This window comes from Benincasa hispida, chromosome 6, assembly GCF_027475165.1.
Source record: "Benincasa hispida cultivar pf3 chromosome 6, pf3_genome.v1.1, whole genome shotgun sequence".
Lineage (NCBI taxonomy): Eukaryota > Viridiplantae > Streptophyta > Magnoliopsida > Cucurbitales > Cucurbitaceae > Benincasa > Benincasa hispida.
In genome coordinates, this window is record NC_143483.1 from 54,696,020 (window position 1) to 54,721,357 (window position 25,338).

Consider the following 25,338-nt stretch of genomic DNA (forward strand, 5'->3'; position numbering starts at 1 on the left):
CGTGAGATCATGGAGTCCCTGCGGGGGATGTTCGGACAACCACCTGGACAGCTTAAGCATGAGGCTCTTAAATATATATTCAACTCCCAAATGGAGGAAGGCATGTCTGTTTGTGAACACGTGCTTAACATGATGGTCCACTTCAATGTGGTGGAGATGAATGGGTCTAGGATTGATGAGGGCAGTTAGGTTAGCATTATCCTGCATTCGTTGTCAGAAAACTTCCTCCACTTTGTTAGCAATGCGATTCTTAACAAAGTGGACTATACCCTTACAACTCTCCTCAACGAGCTGCAAACATACCAATCTTTACTAAAAAGTTAGGAGAGGAAAGGAGGTGGGGAAATTGTTGCCTCGTCTTCAAAGTAGTTCCATTAAGGTTCGACCTCTAGGACTAAGTTTGCACTTTCTACTTCTAACACTAGAAAGTGGAAGAAGGAGAAGGGTAGTAAGGGGAAGGGGAAGGCGTCTGCTAACCCACCACCTGTCACCCAGCGGAATAGGCATCCAACATCGGTTGACAAGGGAAAGTGTTTCCACTACAACGAAGATGGACACTGGAAGAGGAATTGTCCTTACTGGCTTAAGGAAAAGAAGCCAGCCAACGCTAAGGCTAAGGCGAACAAAAGGGATTAGATCCTAGTGGCAGCTGGAGGTTGGTGAGATGATGATGCGAGTAGGCACCAAGCACGTCGCCTCAATTGTGACTGTGGGAGGAGTTCAATTGACTTTACATAACAAATTTCTTATTTTACAAGATATATTTGTAGTTCCAGAGAAAAGGAACTTAATTTCTGTAAATTGTTTGTTACAATGTAAATATACTCTTTATTTTTAATGTGGATAAAGTGTTTATTCATAAAAATGGAGTAGAAATTTGTACAAAAAAACTGGAAAATAACTTGTATGTACTAAGGCCGTTAGCATTAAGTTCCCCTCATACATAGAGATGTTTAAACTGTCGTAACTCAAAATAAACGTCAACGTGTTTCTCCAAAAGAAAATGCCCAACTTTGGCACCTTCGATTAGGGCACATCAATCTCAATAGGATTGAGAGGTTGGTGAAGAATGTCCTTCTAAGTGAGTAAAAGGAAACTTCTTTACCAATGTGCAAATCTTGCCTTTAGGGTAAGATGACTAAAAGACCTTTTATTCGAAAAGGTTATTGAGCCAAAGAGCCTCTAGAGTTAGTACATTCTGACCTCTGTGGCTCTATGAATGTGTGAGCCAGGGGAGACTATGAGTATTTTATCAGTTTTACTGATGATTACTCTAGGTATGGGTATGTTTATTTGATGCAACGAAAGTCAGAATCCTTTGAAAAGTTCAGAGAGTTCAAGATTAAAGTTGAAAATGCATTGGATAGACGGATTAAGACACTTCGATCGGATCGAGGTGGATAGTTTTTGGATTCAAGGTTTCAGGACTATTTGATAGAACATGGAATTGTTTCCCAACTCTCAGCACCAGGTGCACCTCAGCAAAATGGTGTAGCAGAAAGGAGAAACAGAACCTTGTTGGACATGGTTCGTTCGATGATGAACTATGCTTCCTTACCGGACTCATTTTAGGGTTTTACATCGAGAGTACCGGGGGTTCTAAGTAGTGGTGTCATCCCCATTGTTGTGTTCATGTGGAGTCGTTTGTGTGTAAATGATCGATGATTTGGTGAATAATTATTTGGATGTTCCAGCGAGAGCGAGAGGAGCAATTCATTAGACAAGAGCGAGATTTTGGTGAAGAAGAGTTCTTTAACTAGTACGCATTTCTTGTTCTCTTGTTGTTTAAGTTTGAAATCATGCCAGTAATTTGTTGTTTATTGCATAACTTGGGTAAATATGGTAATTCTATCACAATGAGTTTAGAACGATCCGCTTCTACTTAGAGGTACTCTTGTATAAGAGTTCCTTCAAGTCTAACCTAAATTCCTGTGTTCGACCCTAGACTTACCAGGAACCTGAATTAGATGTATACTTGGACCTAACTCAGGAAAAGCTTGTACGCATTAGCGAGAGAGTGTAACGCATCACCTAATATTCTCACCTAGAGAAGTTATTTGCCATTCATCTTCATTTACACCAATCTTATCTTCCATCTCCACTTATAATACACTCCTAGCGTACATCATGAAACCACGAACAAGGATCATAAAACAGACCACCTTTTGTATCTTTGGGTTATCCTACAAATAGGCATACTTTAGAACGTCGTTCCAATTTATTTGGGTTTTGCACCAATGTATGTGTTGATCATCTCCAAATCCCGAAGTGATGTAAACTACCTTTACATCTTCTCCATAACTTGTACGTTGTTTCTAAAACACTTTTCGTGGGAACCATGTTCAAAATAAATACGATAGTTTGTACTGTATATCCCCAAAAAGATTAGGGTAATTGGGTGTAACTCATCATCGAACGAACTATGTCTAATAGGGTTCTATTTCTCCTTTCTGCTACACCATTTTGTTGTGATGTACCAAGTGCAGTAAGTTGGGATTGAATTCCATGTTTTATCAAATAGTTATGGAATTCTAAATCCATATACTCACTACTTCGATCTGATCGAAGTGTCTTAATCTTTTTACCTAATAAGTTCTCAACCTCTATCGTGCTTTGAACTTTTCAAGAGTTTCAAACTTATACACATTAGGTAAACATAACCATATCTTGAATAGTCATCAATAAAACTAATGAAATATTCAGATCCTCCTTGAGCTCTAATATTCATCGAACCATAGAGATCTAAATGCACAAGCTCTAGAGATTCTTTGACTCTTAGACCTTTCCTAAAAAAGATCTCTTAGTCATTTTACCCTCAAGACATGGTTCCCATGGAGGTAGAGAATTGTCTTCTAACTGATTTAGAAGTCCATTCTTTATTAACCTCTCAATTCTACTAAGATTTATGTGTCCAAGTCTTAAGTGCCAAAGATAGGTGTTAGGAGAAATTTTTCGTTTCTTATTTTGAGTTTCAACTGTTTTAAACATCTCTATATTTAAATTAGTTTTTGCCTCGGTTGCTTTTAACATATATAAGTTATTTTCAAGTTTAGCAGAACATATTTGAATATCTTTTAAACTAATGAACACTTCAGTCATATCAAAAGAAATTTTATACATATGTTCTAATAAACAGGAGATTGAAATTAAATTTATTTTCATGTCTGGTACATAATATACATTTTCCAACAAAATGTGAGCATCTCCAAAAAAACAACTTTAGATCTTCCACTGCATGAGTCGAAATGACTTCACCTGTTCCCATCTTGAAAGTCATCTCGTTCTCTGTTAGCTATCTCCGGGAACTAGTTTCCTGAAAGAAAGTGCAAATATGGTTAGCAGTGTCTGAATCTACTATCCAGGTCAAATGAGAACTTTCCACTAAACATGTTTCAATTACAAGTAAATCAAATTTACCTTAGTTTGCCTCTTTAGCCTTCTTTCAACAAGATATTTAGGGCAATTTCTTTTCCAATGCCCATCTTCATTACAATGGAAACATTTTCCTTTTACAACTTTCGTCTTGTTGTTCTTTGTAGGAGTCTTCTTTTTCCCTTTTCCCTTCTTCTTAATTTGGATACTCTTATCCTTAGAAGGTCCAAACTTCTTATCAGAAGGTTTCATCCAAGATGACGAGCCCTTCTGGATTTTTCTTTAGGTAATAACGTTTGGTTCCCCTTCGATTCTTATTTTTCATCAGGGATTGGTAAGTCTGAAGCTCATTCAACATTTGTACAAAATGTTAGAAAACTCTTCGTAAGAGATTCCATAATAAAACTAACTTGGCTCTTTTCATCTATGACAACCCTGTTTGCTTCCGCAATGTTGAAGTGGACAATCAGGTCCAGGACATATTCTCTAACATAGGTCCCTTCCTTCATATGGGAATTGTAGACGTATTTAATAGCATCATGTCGAATGGATGAGGATAGTCGTCCAAACATCGCCTGTAACAACTCCATGATCTCCTTAGCAATGATCATGCCTTCATGCTTCTTAGTTAACACATCAAATATGCTAGCTAAGATGTAGGCTTGGGCTTTTTCATTAGCCCTAACCTATTGATGACATACAGAAATGCATGTCATCTTAGGCCTTTTATTTAGAATTATGAAGGCTGTTAAGCAGAATATGCGGCAATTATGTTAGAAATTCATAAGAAAAAGAGTTTGCGGCGTTCAGCATTGAGAATCTCGACTAACCCATTATTATGCATTATTATGCGTTCAATTGTCTATTTTTGTAGCTAACGCAGGAAGTGGACGCAAACGCGGAAGCCGAGCTACCGCATGCAGAGAAACTCTCCATCACAAAGGCGAATGCATACGATCAATGCATGGGTGTTGTGGTGAATAACTGCATGCATCCATCGAATAGGAGTTGCGATCATCAAGCGATTGCAATCATCATGTAGAAGTTACGGTATTAAGTGAATGCGGTCACTGCATGATTGCGGCTACACGATAACCATAATAGTGGGATGAACGCAAGATTTGTGGAATGAACGCATCATCGCATATCTCGAGAAAACCAAAAGATGATGTTGACATTTCACCTACCACGCCGTTAGCAGAAGAGACTCAGAAAAGGACCAATGCGCCTCTAATGTCAAAATCAGAGCAGTCCATTAATGCTGTCGGCAATCAAGCTCTATAAATAGAAGTCATCAAGCATAATTTCAAATCATCCAGGGTTTTCGCCCAAGGTTTTTCGCCTGAGGTTCGCCTTAGGGCGGATTCTTGTGATTTAGACAAATGCGTTAAAAGAAAAGCTTGAGAGTTCTTTATCTCCTTCATCCATTTCGAGTGACGATCGGAGCTAGATCTCGGGAGAGTCAGCTCCACCGCCCATCCATGGCACCACCGGCAGCCTTGACACACATCTGCTGGAAGCAAGTCATTGCTTCCAACTAGTCCTTTCATTTTCTCTTCTTTTCTTATATTGTATTGTATTACATTTTGGATTAAGAAATTAATACAATGTATGTTCAATGAATTTCTGTGTTTCCTTCGATTCCACCTTCATCTTTCTTTACTTAGCATCCTTAACTTTCATTGATCACTTAGTGAGATTGCTAGAGTATCACATACTTAATCATGCGGCATAGGAATATGAAGCATGTAGCAAACCACCGAGAGGTGTACGTTGCGTGAGTGTGTGAGAAAATCTTATTTGCTTAGTGTGAAGATGTAGTAACACCTGTCTATAGGCGGACGCAACGCTTGTCTATGAGTAAAGTTAGCAACAACTAACTACTCGGAAGGGTAAGTGGTTGGTCGCATCAAGCAATGTAAGCTATTATTCATAAGAGATAGGAATAATCTTACGTCAACCAAGTTCATGTGGTTACCTTGTCTTATGAGCGCATAATTCAACATTTAGCCATACTTAGAAGAGTAATCTAAAATCTAAATCTAAGACTCGAGAGAGTGGATTGAAATGCATAAGCAAGAATGGGGAACTTAGGAATAAGCTCTGTTTGCTATCACACAGCGTATGCACCCTGCGGAGAGGATATTGCATGTGTCCAAGAAGTAGGATATGGTGGTTGTATGTGGTCATCCCGACCTTTTGCATACACATCGCATACGTCCTAGAAATAGGCTCAAGTGTGTGTAGCATGATTGCATAGCTTGCGTTGGCTGAGGTTACCCTTACGGTCAATCTTAAGGGTTGCGATGAAAACATCTCTACATTTTATTTATTTTTCCATCCATTTACTTCACGTCAATAGTTGTCGTGTCTCTGCCTCTCATTCATACTTCTCATTAGTTAGGAGTAGAAGTAGTGTTAGCATAAAAACCCCTCCATCATTCTTTTATTCAACCGCCGCATACACATTACCGCATACGTCCAGCTACAAGTCTCTGAGTTCGACCTCGGATCACCCGAGAAACTTGCATTCGCATTATACTTGGCGTGAGCACAAGAAAACTTGTGACAGGAACGCATGGTCATCGCATACATTCGTTAACGCATAGTTTCATTCCAACGCATAACCACCGACGCATGATAACCAACGCATACCTTAAGACATGCATCTCATATTGTGTTCACCTAATTTTAGTCATCAAGTCCTTGACGACTTGGTAATTAATTTTTCGTCATCACCCAACTACCATATGCATCCCAAACATTTCGATTTACAGTAGAGCTGGGAACTGGAAGACGTTCCTCCGTTAAAACGAACCTTAAATCATCTACAACTAGTATCGCATTGATGTTTGATTTCTAGTAAGCTAAAAGTTCGATAATTGAATTTGACATGCTGAAACATAAACAAATTCTATTAGGGAATTGCATCTAAATCCAAATTTATTTTAGCAAAAGTAATAATGTACCCAGATATCATTATTTATTTGCAACGATACTTTAATGAATCAAAATATAAGTTACTGAGGGGCAGTCAAATACTCATTCACCGAAACAAGACATTATTGACTAAAAATTAATTCTAGAATAACTCTTGATTCCTTTAGTTATTTAGTAATTGTTTTCGCTCAAGAACTTACTAACATTTAGCAATTCTTGTAAGTGTGACCCTCCATTTTTAGATTTTCATAGAATAGTACTGATAACTTGTCTACAAGTTATTCTACCTCCTTTATCTAAAACAATTTGGAAGAAGCTCTGTAAATGCGACAACTTGATAAGGAATTCATGAAAATAATTACATCATACGATCACACACACAAAAACTAATTTGTCTACAAAAGGTTAAAAATCACTTTGTTTGGTGCAAAAAATCTATCGATGTGGTCGCATATGTCTCAATGCCAATATATGATCGCATAGTTGGCCAAGTCGGTGGCTTTAGACGATAAGATATGACATGACGTGTGGGTGGTGGAAGTCAAATCAAAGGTTAAGCTAGTAGCTGATAAGAAAGCTTCATTGTAGAATCAATGAACTTCTGACATGCAGCAGGTGGCGCGTCAAGGTATGGAATTTAATGCACCTTATCAGCAAAATCATTAGTAAGAGAGGAAAAGCTACTTCTAAACGCCTGTAAATACGCCATGAAATCGCCATACAAAACACACGAGGGGAATAGAAAGAAAACTCTGCAAAAATTCCACTCCCCTTTCCACCATTTGAAAATCTTGAGAGAAAATTTAAGAATCACCTTTGGGGGCAGAAAAGGAACCTCATTCTTAACACTCCTAGTGAAGCAATCATCGATAAAGCCGAAGAAAGTAAGAAATTGCACACCACGACTTGTTTCTCTATCTCTATTTCCTTATCTCATTGTATTTATGTTGTATAAACGTTGAAAGACCTCTTTCCTCAATATGTTCAGTTCATTCCTCATCCATCTTTTCTATTCTCATTATGAGTCACTAAATCATTTACGGGCCGAGAAGTATGTAGCTAACATGAATTAAGCAATATTTAAACCATGTGTTCTACGTGTTTTATGCATACTTATTGTTGCTCAAATAACTCGAGAGATTATTCTAAGTAGATTAAATTTGGGTTCAAAAGAACTAGAGTTTTAAAACTCGTAAAACAAGAAGAGAGGTTCTTTATAAATAAAGAAATATCTTTTGCAATATGCACTCATTGCATGCGTCATAGAAATAGGATATTGTGGCTATGTATGTTGAAAGGGGTAGGTTATAATATTGAGTGCACTGCTTGAATGCATGAGTTATATATTTTCTTAGGGAGTGTTAGTGAATATTCTTCTCGACCCTACCATCTCTCATTTGAATTTCACATTCATTACATATATTGTTTCACTTGAAGTGTAAACCCCATTGCCTCCATTACTAAAATTAATCTTAACATTAGAATAACATCAAAATCCATCATATGTTTAGTGTTCAAATTGCGTCAAGATCAGAACATTAGTAGTTAACGCATTCATAACAAAGCAATCCCTGAGATCAACCCTAGACTCACCAGAACTCTAGTTGAGATTATACTTGGATTTAACTAGATAAAACAATGCATTAGAACCCAATTTTCAACATTTATTTCATCGCATGGTATGAACGCATTAGGTATCAATAAGGCCCTAAAATGAAAGACAATGTCGAAAATGGAACTAAGAAACACTACTCATTTCTGAAGTTTGAGTTGTTCCGAATCCTATGTTACAACCCTTCAAGGGGATAGTCGCTAAAAAAAGACTAGCTAATGTCGCCTAAAAATGATAGTAGACACAACATAAGAATCTCACGGTTCAAACTAATGAAAGAGACCATAGGATATATTGACAAATTTCCTCCACCCACTTACTATGAACAACTTCCCCTATTCACTTTGTTATTGACCCACGCAAACACTTTCCAAATGGAGCAGTCATAGTAAAAGTGACATGAAGCCGAGCATGGATCTCACGGTGTGAACTCTTAGGGATATGAGATTTAAAAACGATATATCATATATAATATTAATCTCCCACTGAAGTGTTCTAATGGATTGGGTATATTTATTTACTTAGGTATATGTCGGCTAAAACATCCTAAGTCTAGGTGATTATCCAAGTATAACGATTATATTTGGACTTAACCTACGATGTATAAGTGATAAAACCATTCCACTCACGTATGCTCATAAAATCGGGTTAACGTCGCTCAATAATTCAGCTATAATCTCCAAGTAGCAGGTGTTCTAGAAACCGTCAACTTAAGTACCTCTAGCCTTAGACAAGATTATAGACTGGTTAAGTTTGTAACCAAGGTTTTACAAGATAACGACCTATTTTAATTATTAAAACAAGTTGTTATTCATTAACCCTAGGTGAGCATGTATCTTTTCTTTGTTATAGATTTGAAATGTCTAATTCATTTTGTAATACTTTATAAAATTAAAGACATACTATAACATACATTAAGCATTTCATAATTTAATATAACAACTTATATTAAATACATGAAATCTTAAATCGTGCATACTATATATTATAACATACTTTCAATGCATGAAACATGCTTCTATGGTGGGATTTTAAATATACATGGCATACATTATGCACATACAATATTTAATTTAATTAAACATACATTCAAAATGCAAAAATAATTAAACATACACTAAAATGATCAGTTTTGGCATTCTAAGCAAACAAAAGCCTAAAATTATTATAAAATAACTTAATATAAGTCTTAAACCGCCCAAACCGACTCCGAACTAGACCTCAAAGGGAGAAATTTAAGCTGAACCGGTCTGAAACAGGTTGAACCTGACTTCCAAGAAACGAACCAGCTAAACCCTAGTTGAACCACCGATCTGGTCGCGCGTGCATGTTCTTGGCTGGGATGAACAACATTGCAACGCTTCATCCCAGCGTTACAATGCCACAAGAAAATCCTCCTCATTTGGGTTGGCTGAAGAACAGCGTTGCAACAACTCCAAGGGCAGCGTTGCAATGCTGTAAGACATAAACTTCACCTGTTACTGATGATGCTTCAATTCTTCTTCAATTACAACCTAATTGCGACTTTATTGACTCTAATAAATTTATAGACTCTTAATCACACATTAAGACCCATAAATAAATAGCCAATTACAACAATTATTTCAAAATTGAAGAGAAATCTAATACCAAAAACCATAATATATCCATTTCAGAACCTATTTCATGCAACTTATGAAAAATACCCACCAAGCTAAATCAATATAAATTGAGTGCTTAAAATATGCTCTGATACCAATTATGGAGCTAACATTCAACAAACAGAAGTTATTAGGAATCTAAGCACTCTAACTACATCAATTTTAGTGGATTAGCATGCATATTCATAGAAAAAACATAAATAGGGTTTCAAGACTACAACTTTTGATGAATCCCTTTAGAACTTCAATCCTCCACGAAATTCTTTTTGTAGATTTGTTGTAAACAACCACAAGGACTTCTCCACTATCCTCTAGGCCTTAGATTGGGTATGAACCCAAATTAAAAGAGATTTGATGTGGTTTTTAAAGTTGGAGTTGAGGGGAAAATGTTTCAGAATTTTTCACTCACAAAGCCATATTGCATGAAAATAATTCTCTTCAAATTATCATGTATATATGTAATTTGGACATGTAAACTGATTAAAGTAGGAGATTGACACTCAATGTTCCACAAATTAAAGTGGAATATGTGGAAGACAAGATGGAAAAAGGGGGGAAATCACTTTCCATTTTAAATTATTTTTTAAATAAAATTAAATTAAATTAAAAAAACTTAATTTTATTTAAAATAAATAAATAAATAAATAATTTAATATCAAATATTAATTAATTAAAACCCCAATACAAAACATGAATCCTTATTCATATAATTAATATATAGATCTCATTTAAATATTTTTAACTTTTAAAACCCGTTTAATTAACGACTATATGGAATATAGTAATCCAAACTCTAAATTGAATTTGAACATTTTAAATCCTCTAAACACGCTATTCTAAGATTTATTCCTTTAACAAGCTAGTAGAGGAACCTAATCGACCTACAGATCATGAGCTCAACGATCTCAAACAAATCGATTTAATTCTTTAAAACAAATTAATCGATATTCGTTAACTACAACGAGACACACCACTATAGCTCAATAGTTGCACTCTCCTTGTAGATTATTTCTTTCCACCTGATTTAACCATAGTCAGTAAGTATTTACAACTATGTCAAAATCATCGTTTTACCCTATAATGCTTGTTAAGTCTCCAATCCTCTAATGGACAATTGGTTTATGGTCCTACCAATAAACGGAGTTCCTCCAGAGTGACTCAGTTATAGTCCTCGGTTTATTGGTAGGACCATAAACCAATTGTAGATATTAGTTTGCTCCTTAAGTTTCTTTTTTTTAAAAAAAAAAATAAGTAAGATTAGTTAGTAATAAAATTTGAAATGGGTAACGTGATTTTTTAAGATTTTTTTTTTCTTCCCACGTGAGTTGGTGATAAATTTTGGATTTTTAGGGATAAAATGTGATTTTTTTTTCTATTTTTCCTTTTACGATTCAACAAACATAATATCATAATTTGTTAATTTTTTTTCTCTTTTAACGTGATCGATTTTTTTTCCTTTGATTTGAATTAGTGATAAATTTTATTTTTTAATTATTTTTTCTTTTAAGCGTGATTCCAAATAAAAAATAGTATGATGAAATGTGATCTCCTTTTTAATTTTCTTTCTTTTAATTTAAATTAGAGATAAAATTTATTTTTTCTTTTAAAAATAAAAAAACAGTATCATGATTTGTTTTTAATTTGTTTCTTTCTTATGTGATAGAATATGATCTCTCTCTTTTTAATTTTGAATTAGAGATAACATTGATTTTAAATTTTGAATTAGAGATAACATTTATTAATTATCATTTTTTTCTATCAAATTTTGATTTTTTAAATAATTAAGCGGAAATTTTATTTAATGATTAAAATGTCTAATTATCTAAGATAACCTATAACTATCATCTAAAAGGGCAAAAGTAAAAATAAAAAGTTTCTCCCCTAGCCCCTTTAATTTAAACCAAAAAGAAAAGAAAAGTGTAAGAATCACTTGCTTAACCTCGAAAGCAATGGTCGTCCTCAGATTTAGTAGTTGTCTTCTTATCCACCATCTTCAATTTGTGAGTATCTATGTATATTTACAATAATTATGAAAAAGTGAAAAAAAATAATCTACAAAAAGATTTAAAATAAGATTTTACATTAAATCATCCGGACCTTATATACATCTATTGCTTGACTTTAAAAATGATCTAGAATTGAAATAGAAATATTAGAGAATAAAGATTTGAGGATTGGAAGCTTGGAAAGGGAGTGGGTTTACATAGACATCAAATTATATTTAATTAATATATAAATGGATATAGCATTTATTTTAAATTAAATCTTTTGAATTAGTAAATGTGTGAACGGATAATTTTTTTTCTAAAAAACGTGAATATAATCTCAAAATCAAGCCTAAATCATTTGTTTTGAATCAAATGTTGGATTGAAAAAAAAAAAAAGTTTTGAAGTGAATATTAAAAAAACTAATCGAAAAATAATTTTAAAAAATAAAGATTTCTAAATTAAAGGTAAATCGAGGGTTGTTAAAAATTTAATTTAAACCACAATATCATTGTTTACTTTTTTTTTTTTTTTTTTATTTCATCGTAATCTTTTCTAAATAAAAGAAATACGATCTTTCGCCACCAAAAATTGGGGAAATGTGATTTTTTTTTTATTTGGTTATCTGAAAAAAGAAATTGTTTTTTTTTTTAAAAAAAATTTAACTGTGAAATTATCTAAAATATCCATATAACCATCTATTAAAAGGGACAAAAAGGAAAATAAAAAATTTATCTACCTATTTAGATAGTTTAGATATAGATAGATAAAGTAAAATGTTGAATAATCTTGACTTTTAAATGATGTTATAAAGTTTAGACTTCATTTTGACTTTCGAGACATTATAGAGATTATTTGAATTTTTGTTTCCTTTGCAAGTATGGTTTGAAAACAGTGCATTAACAAAAATATAATTGTATCGAGAGAGATATGATCAAATGTATGGTATTTAATATTTTAATAATATAGATGTATAAAGATAATTTCACTCCTAAAAATAAAGAAAAATTGTCATTTGTTGGAAAATTTTTTATTTTGAGTAATTTTAAGCAAATTTGCATTTTTCATCTTTCAAACATTTAAATTAATAGCTAAATAATAATTTTTTTTTAAAAAAAACAAAGTTTTGATTTTTTTTTCAAATTTTCAAAATTGAACTTAGAATTTTGAAAGCGTTTCTAAAACTAGATAAAATAAAAAAAATCTCTCAAATAGATAACAAAATAAAAAAGAGGAAATCGTACTGTATGACAAATACATTTTAATAAACAAAATTCATGACTTCAAATTTTTTTCTTTAATTACAGATGTGACAATCATATAGTAATCATATGAAAATCAGATAATAATCAAATTTTTAAACGAAAGTTTTTTTTTTACATGTTTGTAAGAAAGCAGAACTTAGGGACACGTCTAATTTTCAATTTTTTAAAATTAAAGTTGCAAGTGTCCCATAAAAAAATTTCATATATCGAATGATATTTATGTTTATTTTTTTTATATTTAAAAAATCACACTGATTTCCACCCAGAAAGGAAAAAAGAAAAAAAAAAAAAAAATGGAATCCCATTTTTCTCCCGCAAGGCGTGAGAAATTCAGTCAGTAGGCGTAAAATTGAGCTAGTACAAAGCTCTCAAGGGCCTCCCCCGTCATCCCTTCTCTCTCCCTTTGCAGGGTCTCACCGCTTCTTCAGAATCACCACCACCCACCTCTTCACTGTAAGATTTCTCTGACCTTTTCCCCCTTTATCGCTTTATACTTCTTTTCTTTCTCCTTCCCTTCCATAGAGGAACCACCAAATTCCTCTCTCTTAATCATCACTCATCTTCCCCTTTTTCCCTTCATCCTTCACTGTGCTTCGTCTCTTCAAAAGGGTATTCATCATTATCCCTCTTCTCACTCTCTCTTCCTCTGATTCCTCCATCTTTTCCCTCATCTGGGTTTTGTCTTCTTTTTTTCTCAATATGTATTTTGGTCATAATAAGTTTTCTGTTTTCTTGTTGGGGTGAATCTTGAATCCCCATGTTGTTGTTTTGATTCTTGGAACCCTAGGATGATTATTTTGGCTTGATTTTCATTTTCCGCAACTGGGTTTTGAATCTTAGACAGTTTACTTGTGTGAGCTCTTCTATGCTCTAGTGGAAATACTGAATTAGCTTAGGGCTTGGATTGTGTCTTTTCGTTTTTCCTTATGATGTATCTTTTGAATTCAATGGCTGATCGTTTTCAATGGATGATGGATATTGAGAGAGTTTCTCACTTATGTTAAGTTTTCAACTTCGATTAGCATTGGTGAAGAGAACCTGGAGGAGGATAGAACAAAGAGAATGTGTCTTCATTTAGGTGGATGGACCTAATTGATTATTTTGAAATTTAGATGACATGTCTTTTAGTCATCGGTTTGGCACATCAAATCTTATGTACTCCATTTCAATTAAAAGTGCTGTCCAAGAAGTTAATTTTACGTTTTACACCAAAAAACATGTTTCATCAGTAGTAATATTAGAAAAAAAAGAAGATGGCAGTTAAGGCGTTAGTTACAATTTTCGATCACGATTTATATGCATTATGCATGCCCCTCCATAAGTTTCACAAAATTTGCTTGCTTAATTCCTCTAATTGGGGATAGCAATTAAGGTGTTAGTATGCAATCTATCATGCCACTAATTGTCAGCCATTGCAAGCTTTTGGCCCCTATTTTTGTTCGTTTTAAGGGATATGGTGAGTATCTTATTTTTTTTCCTTTGGTTTTCAGAGTATGGGAAGTAATTTTATCGACGCAACTACCAGCTGTGGTGAGGCTGATGGGTCTGAAACCACTATTGAGATTAAGTTAAAAACTTTAGATTCACAAATCTATACTCTCAGAGTGGATAAACAGGTTAATATCTTCACCTTCTCTGAGGCCATACAGGTTGTGGGACGGTTAATTTTCTGATCAATTAACTCAAGATGATGTTTTAAGATGTATTCATTACTTATTTTATAGATCTGTTACTTCAAAATGGAGAATTCCAGATCATTAATTTTTGTAAACTTGTATAGATGCCAGTCCCTGCTTTGAAAGAACAAATTGCTTCTGTAACTGGTGTGTTATCAGAACAACAACGTCTTATATGTCGAGGAAAAGTTCTCAAGGATGATCAGCTCTTGTCTGCCTACCGTATCCTCTATATGATCTTACTGTATTTCTTTATTTTTCACATAACATCGATTGAATTAATATTCTTGTGATTTAAAGTGCTCCTTTGTTTAGGATTTTTACTGAGTTGTAAGATAGTATGTGATTCATCCCTTTATACATATATGCAATACAGATCCACGTATGCATGTGCAATGAAAAGTGAAAACACATGGATTTTTTTTTTAAAAAAAACTGAATACTCAGCCTATTTTACTTGGTATTTTTGTGTGTTGACTTATATGGAAATAAGAATAGAGCAAGAAGTTTAACGAAAATAGAAAAATAGTTTTCCGTGGAAGTATGACTATGGGATATCACAATCAAGGAGGACTGTTAGTGTGTCCTCTACCTTCTTCTTCTTCTTCTTCTTCTTCTTTTTTTTGGTTATTGCATTTACTTTTCTCTAATTCCAGTTGGAGCACCCGTCTGTAAGGACGAAGGTATACATGCGTAAATGTGTGAGAGGAAGGGGAGCTAATATGAGTGAGAAGCATGTGTAGACTGAGTGGGCCCGAGAGAATATTGTTGGTTAGAAAGGCCCAAGTGGGAGGTGATTGAGGTATGTAAAGCCGTTGAGGCTGAGGTGGGGATTATCTTTCGACAATTTCCTTTGTAATTGGTTCTCTTTATGAGATTGGGAGAGGATAGAGAGCTCTCGAATTCTTCCTCTGCTTGTTGATAAGGAAATTGAGGCTAAGGTCTATCAAAGTACTTTTCATATATTTTCAAAGAAAAGTTTTCATATATCCTATTAAAAGTACTTTCAGTTGCACACAACTTCAGACTAAATTGGGTGTCGACATATTATATTTCTTAAGTATCAAGCTCACAAATAGCTTGAATCTCTGATCAACCTAGGAATTAAGTTCATCCTTTTTTTTCTTTTTTGGTGATACTATATAGGCTGCTTGGACTGTGCTTGTGTTGTATATGTGGTTTTGGATTGAACTTCTTGTGAGAGGAACAATAGAATTTTTTGAGTACTCTAGAGATCTCCAAGTGAGGTTTGGTTCTTTGTTAGATTCGGTGCACTTATGGGCCTTCGTCACCAAGCATTTTTTGTAATCATTTGTTTTGCCTTATTTCTCTTGATTGGAGGCCCCTTTTTGTAGTTTGCCTTGGTGGGCTTTTTCTTATATGCCCTTGTGTTCTTCATCCATTAAAAAGAAAAGAGAAAAAAAAAACCTCTTGTGTAGGGTGGATTTTCATGTTGTACTGTAAGTCATTTAGTATTATGTATCCTGTGATCACGTGATCTTTCAGTTGAAAATATATGCTAAGGTATTCTTTAATGGGAGGTAGACGTTGAAGATGGTCACACCTTGCATTTGGTTGTCAGGCAACCTCTTCCGCCATCAGAGACTTTGCCCAATCGGCCAGGTTCGATCTGCTTTCATGCATCAGTACTCTTAAATAAATATTCCTTCATTGACAATACTGAATCGATATTTTTTATAAGCCTTGTTGCATATCTCTTGAAAGCAAAACCGGTTACTCTCGTTTGTTATAAAAGACTGAAGGCAAACCTTGAGGCATATATCTAGGCATATCTGATCTGCATAATTTTTAAGTTGTGAGGCATGAACTACTGGTATAGTGGTTATGTCTAGTCTAAAATTTCAGCATTATCACCAATACTAGAAAGAAGATCAGGCAGTTCATATCAGGAAGCAATGTGGAGGCACAAAGAAGAAGGGAGAGTGTGTAACCTTTTTAATACATAGGTGCTAGGGAAGGAGAAAGAGATTAAATACAAATCATCACTATGAAGAAGCATCATGGACGAAGAAACTGGCAGGAATTTGTGTACTATGGAAAAGAAGCATCCTATGGTGGTCATGTCCTCAAACCAGCATGTACTCAACAAAGTGAATCGGAAGCACATTTTTATTCAATGTTGTTCCCCTTGTACAACATAATTTAAAAGGCCGAGGCAACAGTCTTATGGATCAATGTAGTCTAAAGCTGTTCTTTGAAATATTTTATTCGGAAAGAATTAAATAATTTTCAATGATGAATGTAGAAATTATGGCGGACGTTTAACCAGAGTTTTTGGTTTATACTTGGTATACCTTTCTGTATGCTCTTTGGGTTGTATTCCCTTTATCTCCACTTTCTTAGCTCGATACAAAAGTTTACTTCTTGTTTTATGAATAAGACCTGCAAACTTTTGATCAGAAATAGAGGGTAGAAGGGTCCCCCGTACTTCCTCATTTTGTAATGTTGCTCTACCATAATCCCTACTTTAACCATATTTGGCTTATCATATTGCAGTCAGATAATAATCAGATGAATTTTCTTATTTTGCTTCACCGCTTAGGTCACTTAAAACTGACATATCTACTATTGCTGTATCGACGAAATTTTTATTGCTGAAAGTTGTTTGCAGAGACTGATCCAAATTCGAGTACGAGTCGTGTTCATAGCAATCGGGTGGCTCCGGGTGTGGTGATTGAAACTTTTAGTATGCCTGTTCAAGGGGATGGTGTACCCCCAGAAATCAACAGGGTCAGGCTATGACTTTGGAGAATGAAAGAAGTTCTTTCAGGTTCTTTATATAGTCTATTTTAGGTGTGTAACTAAACACTATCTTTTTTCTGCACAGATTGTGTCTGCCGTTCTAAGTTCAATTGGACTTTCAAATTCTGTAACTGGCAGTGAAGGGATGGATGTTGTCAGGGTAAACTTTCATTTTGAACTAGTTTCCTTAATTGTCTGTTCATCTTGTGTCTTGTATGTACAATTATATCTTGCTCATATCAATTGTGACTGAAGGAAATTGACCAACAAAGATCTGGAGAACGGGTAATTGCAGCTGGGATGATAGATTTGAACCAGCATCAATCTGGTGACAATGGCTCAAGGCCACTATCTGATAGGTTTCATGGCACTTCTGGACATCCATCAATTCCTTCTTTAGGATCGTTTCCTCCTCCTGTAAGTTAAGATTTGGGGATTTTTTAGGTACTCACAGTCTTTTTCAGCTCAAGATTTACATTATGTATTTTCAAAAAAGTCAATTTTTCCGAGATCCACTGACTACTGCTCGTGCTTTATGTGATTCTAGTAATGAAAATCAAGGTTTAGCCTTAGTTTCTAGTAGAAGTATGGATGAACAATGATACTATATTGGATTTTTTTTTTTGGAACTCCTATAAGCATTAACAATCAAGTACAGACTACTGACATCATTTTGGGGCTCTCATTGTACTTCATTTCTTCCCTCCATGAGTTGTTTTTTCTGAAATTCATCTGGTTGAAACAAATGGTAGTGATTCTTGGTGTTTGCAGGTGATTCCTGATTCTTTGACAACTTTGTCTCAAAACCTTGGTAATATGAGGCGTGATTTCGAAAATATTGGTATGTTCAGTTCCAATTGACAACTTGTCATCCTACGGAAAGTCTCCTAATGTGTTTATTCAATATTTGTTTATCATGAAATGGTTGGCAGGCAGAGTTGGAGGAAATAATTCTCAAGAAGCGAATATTCATGGAGATGAGGAAAGCAGCTCTAATTCCTCATCTCGTCCAAGCACTGCCCAAGAAAGTTTCCCTACTCCTGCATCGTTGGCTGAAGTCATGCTTTCTACTAGACAAATGCTTACAGGGGAAGTCTCAGAGTGCCTACTTGTGCGTTCTAAACCATCTAATACTCACAAGTCACAATTAGTGTAAAATTTTGGCCTTTCTTCTGTCAAGGGTTTGATGATTAGTCCTTAATTTTTCATACGTTTCCTTTCAACCTGTAAACTCATTGGTGAATGCAAACAGTGCAATTCCCCCCCTTCCCCCACCCCACCCCCTCCTTTTAATGTATTTATAATATAAGAGCGTATAGCTGTTTAGCTGTTTCTTCTGTCAATTAAGAGGAGAACACAATTTATTTTTTATGCTTTATTTGCTTGGTAGCAACTCGCAAGGCAACTGGAGAATCACAGAAATGTTACTGATCCTACATTAAGGATGAATACTCAGTCTTCTGCATGGAGAAGTGGAGTTCTATTTAATAACCTGGGTGCATATCTCCTAGAACTTGGTCGCACTATGATGACATTGCGAATGGGTCAAAATCCTGTATGTTGTTTCTGCCAATTCTTTCACCACGGCTTCCTTTTAATTTATATGGTTTCTTCATTTCTCTCTTTGTTTGTTTCAGTTTTTGGATGGTAACTTAACCTTCGGTGTATGTATTTCAATTTGATGTACGATATGCAGTCAGAAGCTGTTGTTAATGCAGGACCTGCAGTTTTCATTTCCCAATCTGGTCCTAATCCTATAATGGTTCAGGTAATATTTTCGTGCCTTGCTGGATTTTGACTATTTTCAGGGTTGAGTTCATATCTTCTTCTGCTAATAATGACTTCTATAAACAGCCTCTTCCCTTTCAACAAAACGCAAGCTTAGGTACAGTTCCCATGGGAGCTATGCAGCCTGGCTCTGCACTAATTCATGGTCTTGGTTCTGGATTTCTTCCCAGGCGTATTGACATACAAATTCGAAGAGGTAAGCTGCAAGCGTAGCCTTTCCTTTGCTGTTCTTCTTTTGTTGGATGTCTAGAATAATCATTTTTGCTTCCATTAATTTCAAGGTTCACCAACTACGGCATCAAATGGCAATTCAGAGGAACGCAGTGGAGCTCAACAGCCTTTGGGGCAACAAGAAGCAGCCAGAGGTGTGGGTGAAAATCCCACCAATCAAGCAACCACTAGGATTGTAGAGGGCCCAAGTGTGGGTGGAGAATCTGGAGTGCGAGTAGTGCCAATTAGGACCATGGTTGCAGCATTACCTGGACCCTTCAGCCGCTTACCTTCAAATTCTTCGGGTAATTCATTTGGGTTATACTATCCTGTTCTCGGAAGATTTCCTCACCCTGCTTCAGGAAATGCAAGGGCCGAGCGAGGAAGTCAAGCTTCATCAGAGCGTCAGTCTACTGGCCTCCAGAGTGAGCAACATACAATTCTTGAATCTGTTGTGGAACAGCAAAATGTTGAAGATGCTGCAAGAGATGGTAATCCTATTATTTTGAGGCATAGGATAGGTTAACTTATTTAATATTGAAACTTTGAATTTTTCACGTTGCATTTTCACTCTATTGCCTGACATATCTAACAAATTTGTTCTTATGTTTAATCCTACATCTATAAATAAGAAACAATTCATATATTCATTGAAAAGAAGATAAGATACAAAGCCAGGAAGGGAGCGATGGGAGCCATTAGCCTATAATTGTTATAAATAATCTGATTATGCATTATTTATTCCTTTAAATTGAGAATTGCAGTCGTATAATTGGGGTTTCCTTGGAGAGAAGATCACATTATTTTCTACTTTTACCCATTGATACATCTGTTCTGGTTTGGGCTGTTCTTATTATTGTGATTTTATTAGAAAACAGGATGTGTTTCAAAACAGCCAACCAAAAAAAAAAAAAAAAAAAGACTTGGGATTTGGGACGAGTGTTCCCTGTGTGGTGGGGGGGAATAACAACAAAGGTTTCCAATCTAAGTTGATTAGAAATTTAGGTTATTTCAAAAGAAATCGTGAAGAGCACTCCAATTATATATTTTACATGATCACAAAACTTTACTAAAAAACTGAACTTATCCGAAATAATAGTCACGTTTCTTTCCTTCTGAAGGAGCTGAAAGAGAGATCTCTACTAACATTTATATGCAAAACCCTAGCTTTTATGTAACTATTTCTGTTGGATTTTAAAAACTCACCATTAGTTTTGAAATGTGGAGAGATCCTATAGTATCCACTTTGCTATTCCAAAAATTCCTCCCTTTGCCCATAAGATTATAGGTTCTCTTCAGATATACTAATTATTACTCTTGTACCCCATTGTTGGAAGATTGTCATAACGTTTTCTACTACATGGTTTCTCATTCTTTCCTATTATATATTGTAATTTGTTGTCTCTGTTGCTTGCTTATATAATTGCATCGAGAAATGAGTGTGATAAAAAGGCAGCTTTCTTCTAACTTAGTTTCAGGGTTGTGTTAACTTTTAAACCTTTTCACATTGAGCAAATAATGTTTGTCACCTCTGTAGTCTATAATTGCTAGGATCATCAGGTCACCACAACCTACAACTCAAGTATAAGTTTGTATATTCACTGCAGAAACTTACTGTTCAAATGGCAAAACATCGAAGATAATTCCTTTAATTATTCTTCTCATAATGTTCCACAATATAGGCTTCGGCCAATCAACTAAATTTTGGTCAGTTAAAGATACTTTTGGCTGTAGAATTGAAACTGCATTATCTGTCAGGGTGATTACCTCACATTTCAAGGCAACAGGTGTTAGTGTTATCTAATGCACATATTATTGACGTCAACATATTTTTACAGGTGGGGCCCAAGGTACCCTGGAATCTGAACGACAAGTTCCCAGCAATGTTGTCCAGTTTCTTCGGACTCTCTTTCCTGGTGGTGAAATCAACATTGAAGATGCCAGTTTCCAGGAGATTAGTGGTTCTATTCCTACTCATCCTTCGATGGCATCAAGTTCTGTTGCAAATGTTCAAGAATCAGAATCAAGAACTAGTGATGAAGGAATGTTTTTGTCCAATATATTTCACCAAATCATGCCGTTCACATCTCAGCGAGGCAACGAGCCAGATATGCCTTCAGTAGAGGCAAATACCTCTGAGCATCAAAATGTTCCAGATTCTTCTACACAAGTAAGCAATTCTGACGAGACTGCGTCTGATCTCTTCATTGTGCTGCTAATTTTGAACAAGCTGGGTTTTATCTGTTGCAAATCATGATTCCATGCAGACTTGAAAATGATACATGATTGAATTTCCATTCTGCATCTTCATATGTACATTTTTTTTTCTCACAAAGATCTAAAAAAGTGGGTTTGCAGGCTTCAAATGGGGATGCTGAAACATCTCGCAGACGTGCTGATTCCGAAGCAGGTGCTCCAAGTTCAAAACGTCAAAAGGTGCTTTTGCTGATAAATTATCGATATCTTTATTTATTTATTTATTTTTAATCATTCCATGCATGCATATCACCAGATAATGTTGTTTTAATTTGTCTCTGGGGTTGGTATAATATGATGCCTGCTATGTCAATTGTACTTGCAAAAGCAAGTATGAACAGATAGGTGCATTAAAATGGGGCTTTTATGGAGTGTTTGATCGTTGTGGTAGTCTCTGATACCGGATATAAAATGGTTTTATTTTTTATTTTTTTTCCCCTAAAAAATTTTACCCATGTATAATTTTTCTTTGTTTTATAGTCTTTTGCAAACTTTTTAAAATCCTACAGAAATTTTGAAATTAGAAAACATAGTATTTAGGTCCCTGTTTAAGAATGGCTTTGTTTCTAGGTTTCTATTGTCGAAAGTTAAGCTAATAAACGGTACTTCTACTTTCACCTTTTTTTTTTTTTTTTGTCTCTGTTTTTGTTATCTGCATGTTATAAACGTTTTTGAAATCTTAAGCTTACATAAACTAAAAAAGCACTTTTCAAAATTTATTTCTGTTTCCGAAAATTGGCTGAGAATTTAAATCCTTTATTAAGAAAGGTAAAGCACACGCAGATCTCGTGAGATGAGAAAGTGTAATTTATCATTTTTAGAATTTTTTTTTTTTTGGAAAATTTCTCCAGGTTTCAAAAGTGTTCTAAAATTTAAAAACTAAGTGTTTAAAGAAGCGAATTTTCCAAGCTTTAATATCATGTTTTGTATCTTCTTTTGTACTTTGAGCATTAGACTATTTAAATTAATTCAATAAAAAGTTTTCCATAAAGGCGAATTTTCCTCGGCAGGCTTGTCCTACTGGGATGGTCAAGAGGCGGTCTGACAGACTTAAAAAAGAAAAAAAATAAAAGCGAACTTTCCAAAACAGAAAGCTAGGAACTCCACAATGGGATCTTAATGCTTTTATAATATATAGTTTGTGTCTGGGAAAATATTACATTATAAAGTGTATAATTGATGAATGGATTGTAAATATGATATTAGTGATGCTGAGTAGAGTTACTTTTGTTTTTATGTCTATTGCAGAAAGATTGACACGACAAAATGTGATTAGAGATTATGGGATGGGATCTTAATCTGAAATTGCACCTTCAAACTTCTTCTAGGAAGGGAAAATTATCACAAAACAGAATCAAATCAATGGTGGAATTCACTTTGGAAGTTGCAAGGAGCACCACAGCCTCTGCCAATTAAGTGTACTATTTTTCATTCTCTTTTTTGCATTACCCCACCCTCCCCTGGCCCCACCCCCCTCCCCATCACCTTGTACGATATCGTGTGACATTACTATTTTACCCCTCGCCTCCCCTCACCTCGTGCCTGGAACCCAAAATGGAAAAATTAGTAAAATGAAAGCATTCTTCGAATTTATAGTGTTCCCATATTTGTGAATGGCCATAAAACTATTAGATCAAGTCCTTATAAAGCACATCTTCTGTTTCTTGAGTTTGTGCTTTTAGCTGATTCTATGCTTCCTGGAACTGTGATTTGGATTTCAGTCTTCCATCTGAGATTGCAGACTGCTCCAGTTGAATTTCATATGTTTTTCCTTATTGAGAGCCCCAACACTCATTTGCCCTTTGTATTTGCCTTTTTGAAGTTACAACAATATTAATGTGGAAGAATAATAGAGTAAATGCACTGAAATTTGTATCATTTTACTCTTTTTTTTCTTTTTTCTTTTTTTTAATAAATTGTTATCAATGTTCTTATGTTCAAATTTGGGGGATCACCCACATGATCTCATCTGGGTATATACATTGTTTGGTTTAAACTAAAGATGTCAAAAAATTATTATGAATTATCTTTGTTTGACTTATTTAATAGGCAAAGATGGTTGATATATTTGACTAATATTGTTACGGATACTATGGTGTTTGAAACTGTTGGGTTAGCCTAATGGTCAATAAGAACCACGAAAATGATAAAGGAGTTCCCATTAATGAGTTTAAATTGCTAAGGCAATTGTCTTGTTACAATGGTTGAGGTAGTTGGAGTTGGTTGTAAATCGTTAAAGTCTTTGGGAGTGGATGTTCGATCAAGGTCACTCAAGTTGAGCACGAGCAAATTAAGATGGATGGAACAAGAAATGTTTGGCTCACCAATCTCTTACAATAAGGAGGTAATCTCAAGGATTATCTTGATTATTGTTATGATTGAATTGAAAATGCCCTTAATATTACGAATTAAAAACTGAAGTGTGACTTAGATTAGATCTTTGAAAAGATGACATTAGGGTCTTGATTTGGACAGTAGATCTAGCTTTGCACATTTAACTTAGCTGTATATTTGCTTCCAATAGAGAGAACATTTTGCAATGTCAAGGTCCACCACTTGCTTCTGAGGCTCTACTTTGTTGGCACTACCCCATAAAAAGTTGGCTCTTGTTGGATTAGAGATGCAACAAAATAAGGCATCTTTCTTAGGTTGGCATGTATATAAAAAGGATTTGCTGATTGGCATCCAAGGTAAGGCCGGATTCTTGTAGTCACTTTAAGCTTTGTTTTGTGGCCCATATTTATGTTCCATGTGGGTTGTGGATGTAGATATTCTTTTAAATTATCAAATTCCTTTCTAAACATCTCAATCTCTTTCCTAAGGCCAATACTCTTGGTGCCTCTAACCTATTCCATGTGATTGATTCTAGGTTATGATTGGGGGGAGAGAGAGAGACCAATTTTGCTGCCTCTTTGATATTTGTGATTGGTACTTGATTATGATATTGTTTGTTTGTTTTAAAGAGGGCGCGTTCTAAATTCTATTTGTGCTAACCTACAACAATCCTGCCACCACTTTTTAATCAAAGACCAAGATCAAGTATTATCAATTTTCATCAAGAAAACAAGCAATCTCCACTAGAACGGGAATATAACTAGAAAAGTAGCTGTGAACTAGCTATTTGGACTAAGAAAAATAAGTCAATTTATTTACAAATATAGTCAAATGTAAATCTACCAGTGATAGATCTATCACTTATAGGCAGTATTTAAAAATATTTTCAGCAATTTTACCATTATACTAACTGACCTAGTTATTATTTCAACTTGTTTGTATCTTTGGTAAACTAGTTGACTTGGATTCATCTTCGTCTCAACTCTCTTCCCTTCGCGTACTCATATGTCCCCTCCACTTTATTAATTGGTATGAAGACCCATAAGAGGAAGCAATATAGTCATATTAATCAGGGAACCCTAAACTGGTAATAATAAGATGAATCAGCTAAAGAAAGAGGAGTAGAAAATAAAACTTGATTGAACGTATGAATATATGAAAAAGTGATTGCAGTTTGATTTCTTGTTGATCAAGATATGAAAAATTGGAAATGGTATGAGATGGAAGTGTTGAAAATGGGAAAAAGGAAGAAAAAGAACCAAAGTTGAATCACGTGAGAAATGTGGGAAAGATATTGCAAGACAGAATGTTTATGGTTGAAGGAACTTGTACATCATGGGGTTAAACAGTAGTAAGAGTAATAGAAGGAGAATTAAAATCTTCCATTAAAGATTAAAGTTGCATACTTTTTAGAAATAAGGCTAACCATAAAACAATTTTTAATTTAGTCCACTTTATTCCATCCTTCTAGAAACATAAAACTGGATCCAAATCTA

General features: G+C 34.8%; 1 protein-coding gene across 4 annotated transcripts; it reads left to right on the top strand.

Annotated features, from left to right (window-relative positions):
* Window positions 1–13,063: 13,063 nt before the first annotated feature.
* Window positions 13,064–23,099, top strand: LOC120079611 (Ubiquitin-like superfamily protein). 4 transcript variants are annotated; one of them, XM_039033848.2, is made up of 16 exons: window positions 13,064–13,268; window positions 14,306–14,431; window positions 14,596–14,713; window positions 16,037–16,114; window positions 17,124–17,242; window positions 17,340–17,414; window positions 17,510–17,671; window positions 18,026–18,095; window positions 18,187–18,365; window positions 18,645–18,809; window positions 18,951–19,022; window positions 19,109–19,238; window positions 19,324–19,743; window positions 21,091–21,422; window positions 21,600–21,688; window positions 22,757–23,099. In XM_039033848.2, exons 2-16 carry the CDS (start codon window positions 14,309–14,311, stop codon window positions 22,782–22,784), a joined length of 2,160 nt encoding a protein of 719 aa, XP_038889776.1. In that variant the 5' UTR covers window positions 13,064–13,268; window positions 14,306–14,308; the 3' UTR covers window positions 22,785–23,099. The 4 variants fall into 4 exon arrangements, with proteins under 4 accessions (XP_038889776.1, XP_038889778.1, XP_090170560.1 ...); XM_039033850.2 differs by having other exon boundaries at window positions 21,611–21,688; XM_090314434.1 differs by having other exon boundaries at window positions 13,132–13,424; window positions 21,611–21,688.
* The last annotated feature ends 2,239 nt before the right edge of the window (window positions 23,100–25,338 follow it).